Consider the following 23,718-nt stretch of genomic DNA (forward strand, 5'->3'; position numbering starts at 1 on the left):
TTGGATTGTGATGAAACCGATTGAGGAATTCTGCACACAATATGCTTATTGGGAGTAATTGGCCATAATTCTGCCCGTAATAGTTATTCTTCCATTTTTGATCCTCTTGATTTAGTCAAATCAAAGTTAATTGGTCGCGTACACAGTTTAGCAGATGTTATAGCGGGTTCAGCGAAATACTTCTGTTACTAGCTCCTAACAATGCAATAAAATGGCAAGCAAGTGCACAAATAATAATAATTTTTAAAAATTTGAAAAATCCTCAATAAATCAATAAATCTTGTAACATATCAAATTAACAAACCAAATAGCACTGTAACAGTAATACAAATACAATCTATACGTATATACACCAGATGAATTTACACAAGATATACAGTAAGAATGATATGCAGTAGACATACAGTACAGTATAAAGTGGGAAAAACAGTATGTAAACATTATTAATAAAGTGACCAGTGTTCAATGACTCTATGTACATAGCACAGCAGTCTCTAAGGTTCAGGGTAGAGTACTGGGTGGGAGCTGTAAGAATATAGAGCCGGGACACCATATTGTTAGCTTTAGGAAACTGTTTAGTAAGTTAACACCGGATGTCGTTACAGAGCATTATGTGTCCTGTAGTACATCATGCTACAGTAGGCGGCTACTGATGGAGTCTGGCTAGTGGTGACTGTTTAACAGTCTAATGTACTGGAGATAGAAGTCTCTCGGTTCCAGCTTGGATGCTCCTGTTCTGAGACTCTCCACCTTCTAGAATCTAGATGGTAGTGGGGGGAACAGGCTATGGCCAATGTCCTTGATGATCTTTTTGGCCTTCCGTTGACACCGGGTCCTGTAGTTGTCCTGGCGGGCAGGCAGTGTGCCCCCGATGATGTGTTGGGCTGAAGGCACTACCCTCTGGAGAGTCCTGCGATTGCAGGCGGTGCAGTTGCCATACCATGCGGTAATACATCCATACAACAAGCTCTCAATGGTGCATCTGTAGAAGTTTGTGAGGTCTTAGGGGCCAAGACAAATTTCCTCAGCCTCCTGAGTTTGAAGAAGTGCTGTTCCACCTTCTTAACCTTGCTGTTGGTGTGAAGTGACTGCAAAGAAAACGTATTGATCTATTAGGAGTTTAAAGACAGAGTTCTGTTATTGTTCCAAAAAAATGCTCACACCCCATTGTGAAAAACGGAAATACTGGAATTTAGGTTTGATTGAATTGAGCCTTTTATTTTATTTTATTATAGATTTAGACCGCCATCTACAGGTAAATTTTTACACTAAAACAATATTACACATGAAGGTCAAACAGTAAAGAACACACAGAGCATGCTATACAGTTATCTATGTTTGGTGACTTTCTGTTTCAGTTCCATTTGATTCCATAAAACCTCATAAAGATAGTTATATCAAGTATTAAAGAAATCCATACAATTACCACACAATGAGACAACGTAAAACACTAAAGTAAAACACTAAATGTCTATTCACAAAGCAATCCGTAAAGCTGCTCAAATGTTTCACAACCCAAAGAGCTCTTTCATAGTCAAGTGAGTTTGCTTTGAACTGCCTCCCACATCATGAACTTTGACAGCTGACACAAGTTGTCTTCAGCTCATTCATTCACCTGTTCACATGTCCCCCCAGCCTTCTGTGTGTCTAATGGACAACACATTACACTCTCATAGATTGAGAATTGTTTTTGTACCATTTCCTTTCTCTTCTTCACAAAAAAAGAAACAGTACCAGACATTACACATACGATCACTGGTTTGCCTTATGTTCAAGGTAATATTAAAAACTAAATAAACATGTCAAATAAACATAAACTGACCTAAAAGAGAAGCCAATTCAAGTATCAACCTGTTTTCCAAACCCATTGACCGCGTATCTTAATGGTATTTTGTGTGTTGTCTGAGCCCTTGGTTTAGGTGACATGGTGGATTGGGTGATGACAGCAGAGGTTAGCAAAATAGACTAAAAGCTGTGAGGAGGAAATGTGTGCGGATTATTAGCAAAGAATAAAAAGTGTTGAGTGAAAGGGCAGACATAACTAACAAAGACATGGTAGAGGGGCAGAACCAAGTACCAAGAAACATTTTGATATTTCCTCTTTCAGAAATCCTGAGAAATTAGTGAGGGAAAAAAAACAGCACTTTGCCATCAACTACTAGAAATGTATATAAAAAACATTTTTCTGACAACACGCAAAAAATGAAGTTCTTCTTGGCATAAAAAGTACCTGAAACCCTAAACATAGTTGGCACCTCGTTTAGATTGGTCAATGAATGTCTCAAATGACATCACTGGTTTTATGCAGAGTTAAGAGGGAAAAACAGCCCAATTTTGTTAACAAAATATGTCCCAAGAGGACCACAAGTGGTAATTTTCTCTCCAGGTTGGCAGAGACACAGTGTTCCCAGCTATGAAATCTAGTCTTACCCACAATTAACAGTAAAGAAGAAAAATCCTTACTGCCAAATACCACATTTTTACAGAACTCACACGGACTCTCAGGCAACCCCAAAACATGCAGATAAATATGAACTTCTCTCCTTCTCTGTAAAAGTTAGACAATTGTTTTATTTTTTATTCTTCAGCTGAATTGTATTGTAAACTTTGAGTATTCAAATCCATACTGACAAGTATATTCACTCTGAGAAAATGTCCAATAAACCAAAAGAAACAGAATACAATTCAAACAGCTATATGGAAAATATACTTTTTATTATAAAGTTATTTAATTTACACATCATAAAATACAAATAAACAAATGCCACCATACTGTACTGCTATGTTGACCATAGTCCATACAATTCACTTAGGATACACTGATTGTCAATTATTATTTTCAGTTTAGACATGAAGTTGTTATTCAAAGCTGTATGAAAATAAATATTATAATTTAGTGTTACAGTTCAAATAAGTGCATGAAATTGTAATCAACTCAGCTTTATAAACAAGGAAGCATGACATTATATCCGCTAAAATAATAACGGCGTTATTCAATTCACCACTAAATTCTCTACATGCTTTTTGTTTATTATAATATTTTTATATAAACAACAACCCCAATGACACACAACTCCTGAACTTCTCAAATGATGGACTGTGTACTGTCTACTTGTTTAGGATTTAAACCACAATAAATGACTCAAACTTGTTTTACTCTCAGGATTAGTCTTAGTCCTCTCTGAGGTAAGCCTCATGCACGTCATCACTGCCACTCTCTATGAAGGCATACTCCGCCATCCTCTGGATCTCCTCGGCCTGGGTCTCAGTCAGCTTCCTCTCAGCATCCACAGATATCTGCCGGACCTCCTCCACCTGCACCTTGGCCACCTGCAAATTGGTCTTGGCTGTGACAGATGCATGCTCAGCTCCTGGGAAACAAACATAAGACAGTGGTCTTAGTCAAATTTCACCATAACAGAGAAAGTGGCCAAAGATGAAACTTTCAATCCATGATGATAACAGGTGACACTGAGCAGGTGCCCGTGTCCATCATTTCTCTATTGTGCTGCATCATGGGAATTAGAGTACATGGTGACCTGGAGGTTTTAGTCTTCTTTACCATCACAAAGCTGTATTCACTGACAGCTACTGATCCATACGTTGGCCAAAGTGTGAGACTGACAGGTCTTGAAAAAGAGGGGCGCAAACAGCAAACTACAAAGTAGTGAGACGGAGAAAAACAAACATTATGGGGGCGTTTATTAGAGCTCGTAAGTTTATTACTGCACTGACAGGTTAACGTCTGTGTGAGAATAACAGTAATGACGGAGGAATGCTAACTGTCATGGGGAGCAAGGAGCATCAGGTTGTCAATTTGGTGGTAAACAGGTTGTATTGGTTTATTGTATTGGTTTATTCGAACCCCTTTGTCTTTTGCCGAACAGGAGCTATTCTTTCTCGCGTCCAAACGAAAACATGACAGGTAACAATACACCGATGGACAGTCACACACATGTTTAACACAGCCTTTTCAGTAATGTCACTGGTAATGAACACACCTGTGTTGTACGCTGCCTCAGCTGCCATTTCACAAAGGTTGACGGCATTAATCCAGTTTGACTCGAAGCGGTTGCATTCATCTAGTCTGTCGCCAACCTGACAGGACAGAGAGAAACTCATCAGAACATTTCATTACATTCTTGAGAAGTTTATAGAACTCAAACCATATTTACTTTTAGAACATCAATGACAAACATTGAAAGGCAAACAGGAGTGACTAAAGCGTTTACTATTTTAGATTGTAAATCAAGTTAAAAGTTATTTGGAAATAAACAAGACACCCTAAAGACATAGCTTTTCCAGATGGCTGGATACAAAAATACAGGAACATATTTTTTCTGAAAGATGACTTAATACAACAGTGTATTTTTGGTTTATTTTGAGTACACATTTCACACACCTACTTCAACACGCTGGGCAATGATCACTTGCCAAATGGCATCCTCCTCAGCAGTGGAGAGTTTTTCCAGTGAAGCCAGATATCTCCTTTGAAGGGAGATGAGGGTATGGAGAGCCTGAGTACAACGCAAACAAAACAAACGGTCAAAAACACGAAGGGTCATTTAGGTAGCATGGTGCCATTTCCTTTACCGGTTAAATTAGCATTTGATATTTATGGATATAGTTATCACACTGTACATCTTAGCATACACGTTAACAAAAATCCACTACGACCCCTTCAGGTACTTACTTTGGAATATTGTGTGATGGAGTCTACGAGAGCCTGAGTGGTCTGGGAGAGGTAAGTGTTTGCACTGTCTGTAACCATAGAGGATGCGCTTCGGATCAGGGATTCATGAGAGAGGTTCTCCACTTGCTGGATAGGGAGAGAAACAGAAACAGTTTAATATATGAGCTGAAAGGGGGGATTTTTACGATTAAGGCATTCATGTACAGTGCATTCGGAAAGTATTCAGACCCCCTGACTTTCGCCACATTTTGTTACGTTACAGACTTATTCTAAAATGGATTAAATTGTTTTCCCCCCCTTTTCAATCCACACACACAATAGCCCATAATGACAAAGCAAAAACAGGCTTTCAGAAATAAAAAATAAATAACAGAATATGACATTTGCATAAGTATTCAGACCCTTACTGAGCACTCTATTGAAGCACCTTTGGCAGGGATTACAGCCTCGAGTCCTCTTGGTTATGACGCTACAAGCTTGGCACACCTGTTTTTGGGGAGTTTCTCCCATTCTTCTCTGCAGATCCTCTCAAGCTCTGTCAGGATGGACGGGGAGTGTCGCTGCACAGATATTTTCAGGTCTTGTGGGAGCAAGATGTACATATAGGGAGAAACATAATACTGTACCACAAGAGAAAGATACACTTAAAGTGCATTTGCCATTCTGGTAAAATGCATTGTCTATTGTATAGGACAGGAAACCAAAGTAAGGCCATGAGAGCATAGGACAGCTGGACATACCAAGGTCAGAGGGACACACAAAGGAGGGGGTCAGCCAAATGACCAACTGATGGACTATAGACATAGGGCATATATTTTTAGGACATGAAGAGAAGAGACACATAGTCTACTAGTCCTAATAAGGACAGACATACCAAAGAACACACCAAGCTAAACTTAAGGATAAGATGGGCATGTATTATTTTTGGGACATGAAGAGGTCCTGTCACCATTATAACTTAACTGAAAGCAGATATGGGCGTGAACAAGCAGGATGCACAGATTGGGATATAATGGTGGCAGATGGACTGAGGGAAGTAACTTAATTTGCATGTGGGATGGACTCATATGTTGTATGTGTATAAAAACAGAGCCAGAGCTCTGGAAAAGGGTGTGTTCCGCGGACCATCTAGGCTTCTGATATGTTTGCATTAAAAGCCTATATTGAATTCACAAGTTCTTGTAAGTGTTATATTTTGTAACGATCCTCCACGACAGTCTCTCGAGATGTTCAATCGAGTTCAAGTCTGGGCTCTGGCTGGGCCATTCAAGGACATTCAGAGACTTGTCCCGAAGCCACTTCTGCGTTGTCTTGGCTGTGTGTTTAGGGTCGATGTCCTGTTGGAAGGTGAACCTTCACCCCAGTCTGTGGTCCTGGGCGCTTTGGAGCAGGTTTTCATCAAGGATCTCTCTGTACTTTGCTCCGTTCAGCTTTCCCTCAATCCTGGCTAGTCTCTGCCAATGAACGACATCCTCACACCATGATGCTGCCACCACCATGCTTCACCGTAGGGATGGTGCCAGGTTTCCTCCAGACGTGACGCTTGGCATTCAGGCCAAGGAGTTCAATCTTGGTTTCATCAGACAAGAAAATGTGTTTCTCCTGGTCTGAGAGTCTTTAAGTGCCTTTTGGCAAACTCCAAGCGGTCTGTCATGTGCCTTTTACTAAGGAGTGGCTTCCGTCTGGCCACTCTATCATAAAGGCCTGATTGGTGAAGTGCTGCGGAGATGGTTGTCCTTCTGGAAGTTTCTCCACAGAGGAACTCTGGAGCTCTGTCAGAGTGACCATCAGGTTCTTGGTCACCTCCCTGACCAAGGCCCTTATCCATCGATTGCTCAGTTTGGCAGGGCTGCCAGCTCTAGGAAGTATTGGTGGTACTGTTCTTCCACTTAAGAATGAAGGAGGCCACTGTGTTCTTGGGGACCTTCAAGGCCGCCAAAATGTTTTGGTACCCTTCCCTAGATCTGTGCCTCGACACAATCCTGTCTTGGAGCTCTACAAACAATTCCTTCAAACTCATGGCTTGGTTTTTGCTCTGACATGCACTGTCAACTGTGGGACCTTTAATAGACCGGCGTGTGCCTTTCCAAATCATGTCTAATCAATAAAATGTACCACATGTGGACTCCAATCAAGTTGTAGAAACATCCCAAGGATGATCAATGGAAACCGGATGCATCGGAGTTCAATTTCGAGTCTCGTAGCAAAGGGTCTGAATACTTAAATAAGGTATTTATGTTTTTAATGTTTTTGTACATTTGCAAAAATGTCAAAAAATCCCTTTTGGCTTCGTCATTATGGTTTATTGAGTGTAGATGGATGAATATTTGTATTTATTTAATACATTTTAGAATAAGGCTGTAAAGTAACAAAAGGTGGAAAAAGTCAACTTGTCAGCCTTATTCAAGTTGTTCAGCATTATTCAATGACACTAATATAAAGTGATGAGTGGTCCTTTACCTGCATGAAAGGGACAGCGCTCAGTCCACTGCCAACACTCAAAGAGACCAAGCTCGTTCTGGTAACATCTCTCAAACGCACGAGCCTATGGCGCAAGGGTTTCCTACTGTTGAGGACACTCGCTGCTGTGCTCCTGCAAGGTAATGAGTAAACAACAACACCGATATTAGCAAGCTATAGTGATTACAGCAATTCGATATTTATCTAAGACGAAACATTTTCTGTTTGCGTACGAATACAATGCATTAGGGTGCAATGATGCAGTTGTTATTATAAAGATATTTACCTGAAGAAATTGAGACATGCAATGCTTCTTCTGAGCGCGGCCATATTGGTCAGGAGCAAAAGGAAGTCCGTCCCACAGTAGCACAAACAGAGCATTGTCTAATAGCGTGCATTTTAATTGTAATGTCGTTTATTACTATTCAACTAAAATAAATTATATGAGGTTACTTTTGTGATGTATTAAAATCTCAATAAATAATTTTAAAATTTACCAGAATTCTTTACGACAAAAAGTAAGTCTCTGTCGTCACCTAGTGGTAAAATAGGCTCAAATTTGTATGTTGTGTTTCTGCTGTAGTCTTGTATTCCTTTCCTCAACTATAATATATTGTGACAATGAACATTATACTGGTTTTCAAAAGCCAGAGATAATGGTTAAACATATAGGCTGGAATACTATAAGGAGAGTCATCTTGTTTGTGTTATCTACACGCATCGTAGATCAAACTATTGATAAATGATGTGACTACACTCAACAATAATAATAATAAGAAACTGTATTATGCATAAATAATGATTTTTTTTGTGCTTTAAAGGTAGTTATGGGCAGAAAGACAAACTCAACTCAATCTTTCATCAAATCAGATGCCTTATTCATCACAAAACCATTTGATGTTGCCAATTATTTTAATGATTTCTTCATTGACAAAGTTGGCAAACTTAGGCAGGAAATGCCATCAACGAACAGTGAGCCATCATATTCCTATCTGTCATATCTATTTATTTATTTATTTTTACCCCATTTTTCTCCAATTTAGTGATATCCAATTGCGATCCAATTACGATTTTGTCTCATCGCTGCAACTCCCCAACAGGCTCGGGAGAGGAGAAGGTCGAGTCGTGGGTTCTCCGAAACATGACCCACCAAAAACCACGTTTCTTTTTCATTTTTTTAACCCCTCCACCACCCCCTTCTTCAGAGGACAAATATCTTTTTGGGTTTAAGAATAATTTATGTATGAGTGAAGCTTTTAGTGAAAGGTTTAAAGCTTTAATGTTGAATAATTTAGGCCCCTCATATTCATTATATAAATAGGCACGTTTAATTTTGTCTGGTTTAGCATTCCAAATCAAATGAAATATTTTTTGCTCATATGATTTAAAAAAACAGGTAAATCTGGAGTAGAGAGTGCCTACTGTAAGTAAACTGTGATAAGACCAAAGACTTTCCATAAATAGACAAGTATTTACCTCTCCATGGTTGCAGAATCTTATCTATTTTTGCTAACTTTCTATTGAAATGAATTGTGGTAAGTTCATTTATATTTTTTGAGATGTGAATACCAAGTATATCTACTTAACCATCCACCCATTTTAATGGTAAACTACAAGGTAGTGTAAACACTATTTTTGTAACGATCCAATGCGTAATATGGTTCACTTGTCATAATTAGGTTTTAATCCAGAGAGGCTAGAAAAGTTATCAAGATCTTCAATAAGACTGTGCAGGGATCCAGATTGCGGACTTAAAAACTAGAGTTATCAGTATACAGGAACCACAGCTGCTAAGAAAATGATTGTACAAAAGGTGGATTGTACCTCATCAGTTACCATTGCGACAATGGCTGCTCACATTTAAGGGAATTGTATTTATGGAGCTCTCCACGGCCAGGATCTACAGGGCCAAGGTGTCCACTCTGGACACATGGAAAAAAGCAGTAGTGGACATTTCTGAACTCTTAACCAATGGGCCTTTACACCTTTACATCCATGAATGTGTATCAATAATGTTTCACTATTTCTGAGACTATATGATGTATTGTTCAGTAGATTAACTATTTCATATTTATGTTTTTCTCATTATTTATTTTACATGCTATCAGATTGCTGGTGTGGGGGTGGGGTTAAAAAATCTATTAATAAAATGTATTGCATGAATCCTATGAATTGAAATAATAAAAACTTGATGTAAAAATAAAAACTGTACAAGGCTATAAACGAGCAGGAAACCATGTGCCCAGAGGCTGCTTTTCTGGTTGCCTGTGATTTTAATTCCACGTCACTAAGACACTAGGGGTGATAAAGTCCTAGAGCGCTGTTACTCTCCCCACAAGCAAGCATACAACGCTCTACCTCATCGCCCCTTCGGCAAATCAGATCATGACTCTATACTCCTGTTTCCTGTCTACAAGCATAAGCTCAAACAGGAAGTACCCATGACGCACTCCGTAGAGAAATGGTACTCCGAATTGCCTACAGCAGTCCTGGACTGCTTTGCTAGCGCAGACTGGAATATGTTCTGGGACTCCACCGATATCATCATCCAGAACTACCGCCGTCACAGGCTTCATTAGGAAATGCATAACTGACATTGTCCCCACAGTGAAGGTTCGCTGCTTCCCCAATCAAAACCCCGGATTAACACATAGGTTGGCGCTACCAAACTAAAGGACAGGGCTATCGCACACAGGGCTATCACAGCCAACCCAGAGGCTACAGCTGAGGACACGAACAAGTACAATAAGTCCTTCTATGACCTCCACAGAGCCATCAAACAAGCAAAAGGGAAATATAGGAACAAGGTGGAATCCGATTACACAGGCTCCGCCGCCCGTCACATGTGGCAGGGGCTACAGTCCATTACGGATAACAAAGGAAAACCCAGATGTGATCTGTCCAAAGATGCCTCTACCAGACAAACTCAATGCATTTTACGCACACCTTGCCAGAATATCACAAGGCCGCCCGTCAACCCAGAGGACTGGGTGATCTCGTACTCTGAGGCTGACTTGAGTAAGATCTTTAATCAGGTCAACACTTGCAAGGCCGCAGGGTCGGACGGGATTCCGGGCCACATTCTTAGAGCATGCGCAGAACAGCTGGCAGGCATGTTCATGGTCACTTTCAACCTCTCCTTGTCCCAGTCTGTAATCCCCATGTCTCAAGCTGACCACCATCATTCCTGTTCCCCAAATTCTAAGGCTACCTTCCACAATGTCTACTGCCCTGTAGCACTCACATCTGTAATCATAAAGTGCTTTGAAAGGCTGCTTATGGCACACATAAACTCCATCATCCCAGACACCCTAGACAAGGGATGGGCATCTCCAGTCCTCGGGGGCCTGATTGGTGTCACACTTTTGCTCCAGCTGATACATCTTGACTCCAATAATAAACTAATCATGATCTTCAGTTTAGAATGCAACTAATTTAATCAGCTGTGTTTGCTAAGGATGTTGAAAAAGTGTGACACCACTTTGGCCCCCGAGTACTGGAGTTGCCCATTCCTGGTCTAGACCCACACCAATTTGCATACCGCCCAACAGATCCATAGACAACACAATCTAAATTGCACTCTACACTGGCCTCATCCACCTAGATAAGAGGAGTACCTATTTAAGAATAATGTTCATTGACTACAGCTCAGCGTTCACCACCATAGTCTCCTCCAAGCTCATCACCAAGCTTGAGACCCTGGGACTGAACATCTCCCTCTGCAACTGGATCCTGGACTTCCTGACGGGCTGACGTGATGAGAGTAAGCAACATCACCTCTGCCAGCTGACCCTGAACACTGGGGCCCCACAGTGGTGTGTGCTTAGTCCCCTCCTGTACGCACGACTCCAACATCATCATCAAGTTTGCTGACGACAGGTCAGTGGTAGGCCTGATCACCGGCGATGATGATACAGCCTACAGGGGGGAGGTCAGTGACCTGGCAGTATGGTGCCAGGACAACAATCTCTACCTGAACATTAGTAAGACCAAGGAGCTGATGGTGTCCCACCACCCGCCAACCCCTCTTTTACGCTACTGCTACTCTCTGTTAATCATATATACATAGTCACTTTAACCACATCTACATGTACATACTACCTCAATCAGCCTGACTAACCGGTGTCTGTATGTAGCCTCGCTACTTTTATTGCCTCGCTACTGTATATAGCCTAGCTACTGTTCTTCACTGTCTTTTTACTGTTGTTTTTATTTCTTTACTTAACTATTGTTCACCTAATACCTCTTTTGCACTATTGGGTTAGAGCCTGAAAGTAAGCATTTCACTGTACGGTTGTATTATACCTGTTGTATTCGGAACAAGTGACCAATAAACTTTGATTTGATTTGGACTACAGGAAACGGGCGAGCATGCCCCCATCTAAATCGATGGGGCTGTAGTGGAGCTGGTCGAGAGATTCAAGTTCCTCTGTGTCCAAATCACTAAGGACTTAAAATGGTCCACACACACACAGTCGTGAAGAAGGGGAAAAAGAGCCTCTTCCCCCTCAGGAGGTTGAACATATTTGGCATGGGCCCTCAAATCCCCAAAAAGGTCTGCAGCTCCACAATTGAGATCATCTTTACTGGCTGCATCACTGCTTGGTATGGTAACTGCACCACCCTCGATCACATGGCGCCATATAGGGTGGTGCGAACAGCACAGTACATAACTTTGGCCGAGCTCCCTGCCATCCAGGACCCCTATATCAGGCGGTGTGAAAGGTAGGCCTGGAAAATTGTAGCTAAAATTGTACCTAACAAATAGCTAACAAAATGGCTACACGGACTATCTGTACTGACTCTTTTATTTTATTAGTATTTTTCCACTGACTCTATGCACACTTACAGAACTCTACACACTCACTCACTCACACATACACACTTAATTTGCTCACACATATAACTCACACACACATTTATACTGACTCTACACACACACATACTCAAATACAATCATCATATATGCTGCTGCTACTCTGTTTATCATATATCCTGATGCCTAGTCACCTTAACCATATACAGTACCTTCGGAAAGTATTCAGACCCCTTGACTTTAAAAGAAATTCCTCAGCAATCTATGCACACTACCCCATAATGTAAAAGATAATTTTTTTTTAGAAAAACAGAAGTACCTTATTTACATAAGTATTCAGATCTTTTGCTTATGAGACTCAAAATTGAGCAGCCCAAAGAAATGTTTCAAAACGTTCAAGTAACAGACACATCTCAACATCAACTGTTCAGAGGAGACTGTGTAATTTCAGGCCTTCATGGTCGAATTGCTGCAAAGAAACCACTACTAAAGGACACCAATAAGAAGAAGAGACTTACTGGGGCCAAGAAACATGAGACATTAGAGGACATTAGACCGGTGGAAATCTGTCCTTTAGTCTGATGAGTCCAAATGTGATATTTTTGGTTCCAACCTCTGTGTCTTTGTGAGACGCAGAGTGGGTGAACGGATGATCTCCGCATGTGTGGTTCCCACCGTGAAGCATGGAGGAGGAGGTGTTATGGTGTGGGAGTGCTTTGCTGGTGACACTGTCTGTGATGTATTTAGAATTCAAGAGTACACTTAACCAGCATGACTACCACAGTATTCTGCAGCTGTTATGCAGGTGAGTGAGGACCCAAAAGCGGTTTAACAAAAACAGAGTCCTTTAATGTCAAAACACAGGGAAGACATAGATCCTCTTCAGATGTACTGAATAGCAAAATAGACAAGAGGGCGACAAATAAATCATAAAGTCCTTCTGATATTACAGAAAAGTCCCCTTCTTAGCAGCAGAGGAGAATAGCAGGGTTAGCGGCGACAGACTGCTGGTCTCTCTGGGTAGGCGCGGGTTGTAGATGACAGAGGTACCTGATCGCACGTAGCATCAGATGAACAGGCAGATTCCGACAGGACGAGACAAGGGTGAAGCAAACGTGACGATAGTTTGGTTCTGGCATGAGAAACTCAAAACGAGAATCTGACAAAGACAGAAGCAGGAACAGAGAGAGAAATAGAGAACTAATCAGAGGGGAAAAAGGGAACAGGTGGAAAAAGGGTGAACGAGGTAGTTAGAGAAGATCAGGAACAGCTGGGGGAAGGAAAGGAAGAGAAGGTAACCTAATACGACCAGCAGGGGGAAACGAAGTGAAGAGAAAGAACAGGAACAAGACATAACATGACAATACATGACAGTACCCCCCCCACTCACCGAGCGCCTCCTGGCGCACTCGAGGAGGAAACCTGGCGGCAACGGAGGAAATCATCGATCAGCGAACGGTCCAGCACGTCCCGAGAGGGAACCCAACTCCTTTCCTCAGGACCGTACCCCTCCCAATCCACTAGGTACTGATGACCACGGCCCCGAGGACGCATGTCCAAAATCTTACGGACCCTGTAGATAGGTGCACCCTCGACAAGGATGGGGGGGAGACGAGCGGGGGCGCGAAGAACGGGCTTAATACAGGAGACATGGAAGACCGGGTGGATGCGACGAAGATATCGCGGGAGAAGAAGTCGCACTGCGACAGGATTAATGATCTGAGAAATACGGAACGGACCAATGAACCGCGGGGTCAACTTGCGAGAAGCTGTTTTAAGGGGAAGATTTTGGGTGGAGAGCCATACTCTCTGACCGCGACAATATCTAGGACTCTTAGTTCTACGCTTATTAGCGGCTCTCACAGTCTGCGCCCTATAACGGCAAAGTGCAGACCTGACCCTCTTCCAGGTGCGCTCACAACGTTGGACAAACGCCTGAGCGGAGGGGACGCTGGACTCTGCGAGCTGAGACGAGAACAGCGAAGGCTGGTACCCGAGGCTACTCTGAAAAGGAGATAGCCCGGTCGCAGACGAAGGAAGCGAGTTGTGGGCGTATTCTGCCCAGGGAAGCTGTTCTGACCAAGATGCAGGGTTACGAAAAGAAAGACTGCGTAAGATGCGACCAATAGTCTGATTGGCCCGTTCTGCTTGACCGTTAGACTGGGGGTGAAAGCCGGAAGAGAGACTGACGGAAGCCCCAATCAAACGGCAAAACTCCCTCCAAAATTGAGACGTGAATTGCGGACCCCTGTCCGAAACGACGTCTGACGGAAGGCCATAAATTCTGAAAACATTCTCGATGATGATTTGTGCCGTTTCTTTAGCAGAAGGGAGCTTAGCGAGGGGAATAAAATGAGCCGCCTTAGAGAACCTATCGACAACCGTAAGAATAACAGTCTTCCCCGCTGACGAAGGCAGTCCGGTGATAAAGTCTAAGGCGATGTGAGACCACGGTCGAGAGGGAATGGGAAGCGGTCTGAGACGGCCGGCAGGAGGAGAGTTACCGGACTTAGTCTGCGCGCAGACCGAACAAGCAGCCACGAAACGACGCGTGTCACGCTCCCGAGTGGGCCACCAAAAACGCTGGCGAATGGAAGCAAGCGTACCCCGGAAGCCGGGGTGGCCGGCTAACTTGGCAGAGTGAGCCCAGTGAAGAACGGCCAGACGAGTAGGAACGGGAACGAAAAGAAGGTTCCTAGGACAAGCGCGCGGCGACGGAGTGTGAGTGAGAGCTTGCTTTACCTGCCTCTCAATTCCCCAGACAGTCAACCCGACAACACGCCCCTCAGGGAGAATGCCCTCGGGGTCGGTGGAGGCTACTGAAGAACTGAAGAGACGAGATAAAGCATCAGGCTTGGTGTTCTTAGAGCCCGGACGATAAGAAATTACGAACTCGAAACGAGCGAAAAACAGCGCCCAACGAGCCTGACGCGCATTAAGTCGTTTGGCAGAACGGATGTACTCAAGGTTCCTATGGTCAGTCCAAACGACAAAAGGAACGGTCGCCCCCTCCAACCACTGTCGCCATTCGCCTAGGGCAAAGCGGATGGCGAGCAGTTCGCGGTTTCCCACATCATAGTTACGTTCCGACGGCGACAGGCGATGAGAAAAATACGCGCAAGGGTGGACCTTGTCGTCAGAAAGGGAGCGCTGAGAAAGAATGGCTCCCACGCCCACTTCTGACGCGTCAACCTCGACAACGAACTGTCTTGAGACGTCAGGTGTAACAAGGATAGGTGCGGATGTAAACTGATTCTTGAGGAGATCAAAAGCTCCCTGGGCGGAAACGGACCACTTAAAGCACGTCTTGACAGAAGTAAGGGCTGTGAGAGGAGCTGCCACCTGACCGAAATTACGGATGAAACGACGATAGAAATTTGCGAAGCCGAGAAAGCGCTGCAACTCGACGCGTGACTTAGGGGCGGGCCAATCGATGACAGCTTGGACCTTAGCGGGATCCATCTTAATGCCTTCAGCGGAAATAACAGAACCGAGAAATGTGACGGAGGAGGCATGAAAAGAGCACTTCTCAGCCTTCACATAAAGACAATTCTCTAAAAGGCGCTGGAGGACACGTCGAACGTGCTGAACATGAATCTGGAGTGACGGTGAAAAAATCAGGATATCGTCAAGGTAAATGAAAACAAAGATGTTCAGCATGTCTCTCAGGACGTCATTCACTAATGCCTGAAAGACAGCTGGAGCGTTAGCGAGGCCGAAAGGAAGAACCCGGTATTCAAAGTGCCCTAACGGAGTGTTAAACGCCGTTTTCCACTCGTCCCCCTCCCTGATGCGCACAAGATGGTAAGCGTTACGAAGGTCCAACTTAGTGAAAAACGTGGCTCCCTGCAGGATCTCGAAGGCTGAAGACATAAGAGGAAGCGGATAACGATTCTTAACCGTTATGTCATTCAGCCCTCGATAATCCACGCAGGGGCGCAGGGACCCGTCCTTCTTCTTAACAAAAAAAACCCCCGCTCCGGCGGGAGAGGAGGAGGGGACTATGGTACCAGCGTCGAGAGCTACAGACAAATAATCCTCGAGAGCCTTACGTTCGGGAGCCGACAGAGAGTATAGTCTACCCCGGGGGGGAGTGGTTCCCGGAAGGAGATCAGGAGGAAGAGAGGTGGCCCTGGACCGACTGAACACCGTGCGCAGATCGTGATATTCCTCCGGCACCCCCGTCAAATCACCAGGCTCCTCCTGTGAAGAAGAGACAGAGGAAACAGGAGGGATAGCAGACATTAAACATTTCACATGACAAGAGACGTTCCAGGAGAGGATAGAATTACTAGAACAATTAATAGAAGGATTATGACAAACTAGCCAGGGATGGCCCAAAACAACAGGTGTAAAAGGTGAACGAAAAATTAAAAAAGAAATGGTTTCGCTATGATTACCAGAGACAGTGAGGGTTAAAGGTAGCGTTTCACGCTGAATCCTGGGGAGAGAACTACCATCCAAAGCGAACAAGGCCGTGGGCTCCCCTAACTGTCTGAGAGGAATGTCATGTTCCCGAGCCCAGGTCTCGTCCATAAAACAGCCCTCCGCCCCAGAGTCTATCAAGGCACTGCAGGAAGCTGACGAACCGGTCCAGCGTAGATGGACCGACAAGGTAGTGCAGGATCTTGAAGGAGAGACCAGAGTAGTAGCGCTCACCAGTAGCCCTCCGCTTACTGATGAGCTCTGGCTTTTACTGGACATGAAGTGACAAAATGACCAGCGGAACCGCAATAGAGACAGAGGCGGTTGGTGATTCTCCGTTCCCTCTCCTTAGTCGAGATGCGGATACCCCCCAGCTGCATAGGCTCAGCACCCGAGCCGGCGGAGGAAGATGGTAGTGATGCGGAGAGGGGGGCAACGGATAACGCGAGCTCCTTTCCACGAGCTCGGTGACGAAGATCAACCCGTAGCGAGTTCAATCAAGGAATCCACGCTGGAAGGAACCTCCCGGGAGAGAATCTCATCCTTTACCTCCGCGCGGAGACCCTCCAGAAAACGAGCGAGCAAAGCCGGCTCGTTCCAGTCACTGGAGGCAGCAAGAGTGCGAAACTCAATAGAGTAAACTGTTATGGATCGATTACCTTGAAAACAGGACCCTGGAAGCTTCCTCCCCAAAAACAGAACGATCAAAAACCCGTATCATCTCCTCCTTAAAGTCCTGATACTGGTTAGTACACTCAGCCCTCGCCTCCCAGATTGCCGTGCCCCACTCACGAGCCCGTCCAGTAAGGAGAGATATGACGTAGGCGATACGAGCTGTGCTCCTGGAGTAAGTGTTGGGCTGGGAGAAAACACAATATCACACTGGGTGAGGAACGAGCGGCATTCAGTGGGCTCCCCAGAGTAACACGGTGGGTTATTGATTCTGGGCTCCGGAGATTCGGAAGCCCTGGAAGTGGCCGGTGGATCGAGGCGGAGATGGTGAATCTGTTTTGTGAGGTCGGAGACTTGGGCGGCCAGGGTCTCAACGGCATGTCGAGCAGCAGACAATTCCTGCTCGTGTCTGCCTAGCATCGCTCCCTGGATCTCGACGGCTGAGTGGAGAGGATCCGAAGTCGCTGGGTCCATTCTTGGTCAGATTCTTCTGTTATGCAGGTGAGTGAGGACCCAAAAGCGTTTAACAAAAACAGAGTCCTTTAATGTCAAAACACAGGGAAGACATAGATCCTCTTCAGATGTACTGAATAGCAAAATAGACAACCCGCAGAGAGGGCGACAAATAAATCATAAAGTCCTTCTGATATTACAGAAAAGTCCCCTTCTTAGCAGCAGAGGAGAATAGCAGGGTTAGCGGCGACAGACTGCTGGTCTCTCTGGGTAGGCGCGGGTTGTAGATGACAGAGGTACCTGATCGCACGTAGCATCAGATGAACAGGCAGATTCCGACAGGACGAGACAAGGGTGAAGCAAACGTGACGATAGTTTGGTTCTGGCATGAGAAACTCAAAATGAGAATCTGACAAAGACAGAAGCAGGAACAGAGAGAGAAATAGAGAACTAATCAGAGGGAAAAAAGGGAACAGGTGGGAAAAGGGTGAACGAGGTAGTTAGAGAAGATCAGGAACAGCTGGGGGAAGGAAAGGAAGAGAAGGTAACCTAATACGACCAGCAGGGGGAAACGAAGTGAAGAGAAAGAACAGGAACAAGACATAACATGACAATACATGACAGCAGCGATACGCCATCCCTTCTGGTTTGCGCTTAGTGGGAATATCATTTGTATGAACCAAGGCTGTGTAAGGGCTATTTGACCAAGAAGGAGAGTGATGGAGTGCTGCCACAATCACCCAACCTTAACCCAATTGAGATGGTTTGGGATGAGAGTGAAGAAAAGCAGACAAATGCTCAGCATATGTGGGATATCCTTCAAGACTGTTGGAAAAGCCTTCCAGGTGAAGCTTGTTGAGAAAATGCCAAGAATGTGCAAAGCTATCATCAAGGCAAAGGGTGGCTATATGAGGAATCTCAAATATAAAATATATTTTGATTTGTTTTAAGACTTTTTTTGTTACTACATCATTCCATATGTGTTTTTTCATAGTTTTGATGTCTTCACTATTATTCTACAATGTAGAAAATAGTCAAATAAATAAAACACCTTGAGTGAGTAGCTGTGTCCAAACTTTTGACTGGTACTGTATGTAAATGTGATTTCAGTTTATTTCATTTTTTTATCTGCAAAAATGTCTAACAACCTGTTTTTGCTTTGTCATTATGGGGTATTGTGTGTAGATTGATGAAAAAATCAATTTAATCAATTTTAGAATACGGCTGTAACCTAACAAAATGTGAAAAAAGTCTAGGGGTCTGAATACTTTCCAAATGCACTGTACATATCTACCCTTACTACTCCAGTATACTTGAACATTCTAAATATGGTATTGGCACCGCTCTGGAACTGATCCTGTATAAAGCTTACTAGCTTTCTCATGTTCTTCTTAATGTCTATTTCTCATGTGTTGTTGTTCTACTTTCCTTTATTTATAGTAATATATATTGAGCTCGCAAGAAAGGCATTTCACTGTACTTGTGCATGGGACAATACAACTTAAAACTTTGGGACTCATTAAAACACAGATGCATGCTCTCGTCCCTTTCATGCAGAATGTATTGTAGGATAAGTGTGATTTATGGTTAATGAGGAAAGTGCAAACTACAGATATTCTCAATAGGCTTTAAAAGTATAGGCTATTCCAACTTGCTGTTATATTTCTTGCTGTGAAGCCTACTCCACTTCTGAATGGATTCATATGACAGCCTTTTGGGAATGTTATTTGGAGAACACACGACGGCCTATGACATAATTCTCAGGAACTAATGTAGTTTTATGGGAATTGGGAAGACGACCCAGTGAGTAATAGATGGCCAAGAGTTTGTCACAATAACTGTTGAGTGAATTTCAGAATCAGCAGAGTTGAGTATCAGCTCATACTTTGTTACTGTAATTTTTCAAATCTGTACTATACCTCCTCTTTGCAGGTTTTCACAGGTCTGTTTAGATGCATCTACTGGCACACAACAGTCAAAGTTCACGTCATTGATACAGTTACTGTACATTTCCTGGAGCTAATCACAACTGTAACTCACTGCAAATGCCACTTATTACAGAATACATTTTTTTGAAACTTTGCTTGGGAGGTGGAAGGAATGTTTTATTTCTCTCAATCAGGTCATCTTTGAAATTACACACATGGTTAATGTTGTTTGAGACGTTTACATTTTTTCTAATTAGAAGACGCTGCAATGCATATACCATAATTAGCTTAAACACATAAGCATATGTAACATAGCCGTTCATTAAAATATACCTTAAGATTAACACAATATATCATATTGTCTGTGGTCTTTGAAAACCAAAGTGCTTTTCAATACCACAAAATCATGTGATAAATAATAACAATACCAATGGCCTTGCCTGTTAAGCAAGTGTTATGTTTTCATATGACCAGTAATTAAGTTATCAACAAGTATTGGGGAAATGTTCTTATTCAGCCCAAAAAATACATAATATTTAATTGCAAGGAAAAACTTTTCATCCCTTAGGCCATAGACAAGTGGACAAAGACATCGCGGGGCCAGAATAAAAACAATGTAATCAAAGAATCTCACATTATTGTACAATTTCAAATTAATTGGCAGGATGGCAGCCTCAATGAACGGGCACCACAGCTGGATCAGACACAGGAACAACTGGATAGCGTGGAGAATCACCGTTTTACGACATTTAGATAAAGATTTCTTATTTTCCGAAGCTTCTTTGGCCACTGCAAATATTCTAACATAGGCAAACACAATGGTGATGGACATGACCAGAAAGTATAACTGACCTATAACTGATCTAAGGTGTCTCTGCCACTTATGTGCAATAAACATCTCTGCTGAACACAGCTTATACTGCGTGTAGAAGCCCAGAGGGACTGAGGCAAAGAAGATGGAGACAATTATGATGGGCTGTATGGCACTGATGCTGTGGATGAGTAGGATGCAGTGAATGGCTCTGCGTACAGTGGAGAGCTCTCCATGGCGCAGGGGCATGCAGATGGCCACATACCGCTCCAGGCTCATGGCTGTCAGTGTCAGCGGCGTGACAAAGGTCAACTCACAAAGCAACACACAGAAGAAAACACACACAGCAGCTGGCATGGTGACACTAAAGTAAGTCAGGAGGAGCAAGTTATTAGTCATGATTAGGTACAAACAGTCAGTCAGCAGTGTGTGAGCAAAGAAAACATAACGTGTGTTTGAGAGAAAGGTGTCCTTTTTGAAGAAGGTGAAGATGAGCAGGCAGATGATGTAAATGAACATTGCATTCATCACCTGGACTATTATGATCCTGTCGTTAACTTGTTGCAGAGAGGAGCTGCTACCACCATCTGCAGCTGTTGTATTGTTGTCAGCCATAATCACACAATGAAATAACCAATAACAAGAAGTTATGTACAGTAATTGCATTTCATAAACATGTCACAAAGGATGACATTTAAACATGAAATCATGTTAACTTTCGAGCAATAGATAACATATTTAAATATATTTAAAAGCTTAGATGAAATTAAAAAAGCAGAAGCACATTTCCAATATAATGCTTTGTTTCTTCTTGGTTGTAGGATATAGATTTAAATATGGCAGGTTGCCTTAGAAAGGAATCATGCCATTGAAGCAGCACAGTACAAACAGGTATTCTCTCAGTCTCCTCTTGAATCCCCAGGCAAAGATCTACTGACAGAGTGCTCTGGATGAAGCCTTTATAGAACATTTGATTTCTCAAAGGAATGTTGTCATGAACCTTGAGATACACCTCATTCCTATATTTAGACCAACCATATAATTACTGTAATGCACAGTAATCTCATAGGATTATAACATTTTGACATGTTTTCAGGATATATGCCTATGTGTGGCATTCACGAGGAGTAACACACAGATTACAGTAAACATTTTTCATCAAATGTAGTGATATTTCTGACTGAGATGTGTAAATAGGCCTACATGTGAGTGTTAGCAGTGTTTGTTGTGTAGCAGTACAAGTGGCAGCATCATATCACCCAGCCTACCACTGCTGGCTTGCTTCTGAAGCTAAGCAGGGTTGGTCCTGGTCAGTCACTGGATGGGACCCCAGATGCTGCTGGAAGTGGTGTTGGAGGGCCAGTAGGAGGCACTCTTTCCTCTAGTCTAAAAAATATCCCAATTCCCCAGGGCAGTGATTGGGGACACTGCTCTGTGTAGGGTGCTGTCTTTCGGATGGGACGTTAAACGGGTGTCCTGACTCTCTGAGGTCATTAAAGATACCATGACACTTATCGTAAGAGTAGGGCTGTTAACCCTGGTGTCCTGGCTAAATTCCCAATCTGGTCACCTAATAATCCTCCTCCTCTCCTCTGTAACTATTCCCCAGGTCATTTGCTGTAAATGAGAATGTGTTCTCAGTCAACTTACCTGGTAAAATAATGGATACATTTTTTTTAAAGTGCAGTTGTACTGTAGATACTATTGATGTGTGAGTTGACTCATAACCTGCAGTCATATTCGTGGGTTTAGGGTAATGAAATATTGTGTGGATGAAGGGCAGGTGGGAGGCTGTCTGGTTGAATAAAGTGAAAACAATGCATTAAAAATCCATAAATGTATATTTCTTCTGCAATTCATTACTATAGGCTACATTGAGGATTTTCTTTCATTATTTTAATCTTTTTTTATTTTTTATTTTACCTTTATTTAACCAGGTAGGCAAGTTGAGAACAAGTTCTCATTTACAATTGCGACCTGGCCAAGATAAAGCAAAGCAGTTCGACAGATACAACGACACAGAGTTACACATGGAGTAAAACAAACATACAGTCAATATTACAGTATAAACAAGTCTATATACAATGTGAGCAAATGAGGTGAGAAGGGAGGTAAAGGCAAAAAAGGCCATGGTGGCAAAGTAAATACAATATAGCAAGTAAAACACTGGAATGGTAGTTTTGCAATGGAAGAATGTGCAAAGTAGAAATAAAAATAATGGGGTGCAAAGGAGCAAAATAAATAAATTAATTAAATACAGTTGGGAAAGAGGTAGTTGTTTGGGCTAAATTATAGGTGGGCTATGTACAGGTGCAGTAATCTGTGAGCTCCTCTAACAGTTGGTGCTTAAAGCTAGTGAGGGAGATAAGTGTTTCCAGTTTCAGAGATTTTTGTAGTTTGTTCCAGTCATTGGCAGCAGAGAACTGGAAGGAGAGGCGGCCAAAGAAAGAATTGGTTTTGGGGGTGACTAGAGAGATATACCTGCTGGAGCGTGTGCTACAGGTGGGAGATGCTATGGTGACCAGCGAGCTGAGATAAGGGGGGACTTTACCTAGCAGGGTCTTGTAGATGACATGGAGCCAGTGGGTTTGGCGACGAGTATGAAGCGAGGGCCAGCCAACGAGAGCATACAGGTCGCAATGGTGGGTAGTATATGGGGCTTTGGTGACAAAACGGATTGCACTGTGATAGACTGCATCCAATTTGTTGAGTCGGGTATTGGAGGCTATTTTGTAAATGACATCGCCAAAGTCGAGGATTGGTAGGATGGTCAGTTTTACAAGGGTATGTTTGGCAGCATGAGTGAAGGATGCTTTGTTGCGAAATAGGAAGCCAATTCTAGATTTAACTTTGGATTGGAGATGTTTGATATGGGTCTGGAAGGAGAGTTTACAGTCTAACCAGATACCTAAGTAGTTGTCCACGTATTCTAAGTCAGAGCCGTCCAGAGTAGTGATGTTGGACAGGCGGGTAGGTGCAGGTAGCGATCGGTTGAAGAGCATGCATTTAGTTTTACTTGTATTTAAGAGCAATTGGAGGCCACTGAAGGATAGTTGTATGGCATTGAAGCTTGCCTGGAGGGTTGTTAACACAGTGTCCAAAGAAGGGCCGGAAGTATACAGAATGGTGTCGTCTGCGTAGAGGTGGATCAGAGACTCACCAGCAGCAAGAGCGACCTCATTGATGTATACAGAGAAGAGAGTCGGTCCAAGAATTGAACCCTGTGGCACCCCATAGAGACTGCCAGAGGTCCGGACAGCAGACCCTCCGATTTGACACACTGAACTCTATCAGAGAAGTAGTTGGTGAACCAGGCGAGGCAATCATTTGAGAAACCAAGTCTGTCGAGTCTGCCGATGAGGATGTGGTGATTGACAGAGTCGAAAGCCTTGGCCAGATCAATGAATACGGCTGCACAGTAATGTTTCTTATCGATGGCGGTTAAGATATCGTTTAGGAC

At 43.2% G+C, this 23,718-nt stretch overlaps 2 protein-coding genes across 4 annotated transcripts; both read right to left on the bottom strand.

Moving 5' to 3' along the window:
* Positions 1-2,694: 2,694 nt before the first annotated feature.
* LOC115142173 (diablo IAP-binding mitochondrial protein-like) lies at positions 2,695-7,525 on the bottom strand. Of its 3 annotated transcripts, none has more exons than XM_029681635.2 (6): positions 7,440-7,525; positions 7,154-7,286; positions 4,694-4,819; positions 4,407-4,517; positions 4,002-4,098; positions 2,695-3,371 (listed from the first exon to the last, which is right to left on the bottom strand). In XM_029681635.2, the coding sequence occupies exons 1-6, from the start codon at positions 7,481-7,483 to the stop codon at positions 3,172-3,174; spliced, it is 711 nt and encodes a 236-aa protein (XP_029537495.2). In that variant the 5' UTR covers positions 7,484-7,525; the 3' UTR covers positions 2,695-3,171. The 3 variants fall into 3 exon arrangements, with proteins under 3 accessions (XP_029537495.2, XP_064856422.1, XP_029537496.1); XM_065000350.1 differs by lacking the exon at positions 7,440-7,525 and adding an exon at positions 5,180-5,273 and having other exon boundaries at positions 7,154-7,241; XM_029681636.2 differs by lacking the exons at positions 7,154-7,286; positions 7,440-7,525 and adding an exon at positions 5,180-7,147.
* A 12,376-nt stretch (positions 7,526-19,901) lies between these two features.
* On the bottom strand, positions 19,902-20,873 carry LOC135575004 (odorant receptor 131-2-like). Its single transcript, XM_065027137.1, has one exon. The coding sequence runs from the start codon at positions 20,871-20,873 to the stop codon at positions 19,902-19,904; it is 972 nt and encodes a 323-aa protein (XP_064883209.1).
* Between the last annotated feature and the right edge of the window lie 2,845 nt (positions 20,874-23,718).

Source organism: Oncorhynchus nerka, linkage group LG14 (assembly GCF_034236695.1).
Source record: "Oncorhynchus nerka isolate Pitt River linkage group LG14, Oner_Uvic_2.0, whole genome shotgun sequence".
Taxonomy (NCBI): Eukaryota; Metazoa; Chordata; class Actinopteri; order Salmoniformes; family Salmonidae; genus Oncorhynchus; species Oncorhynchus nerka.

What these genes read in the sequence shown, in the direction of transcription:
- LOC115142173 (XM_029681635.2), bottom strand. Translation starts at nt 7,483, where the DNA reads ATGGCCGCGCTCAGAAGAAGCATTGCATGTCTCAATTTCTTCAG. An exon ending in GCATGTCTCAATTTCTTCAG is followed by an intron (nt 7,287 to 7,439) that starts GTAAATATCTTT and finishes ATTACCTTGCAG; the next exon opens with GAGCACAGCAGCGAGTGTCC. An exon ending in GCGCTGTCCCTTTCATGCAG is followed by an intron (nt 4,820 to 7,153) that starts GTAAAGGACCAC and finishes CTCCCTATCCAG; the next exon opens with CAAGTGGAGAACCTCTCTCA.
- LOC135575004 (XM_065027137.1), bottom strand. Translation starts at nt 20,873, where the DNA reads ATGGCTGACAACAATACAACAGCTGCAGATGGTGGTAGCAGCTCCTCT.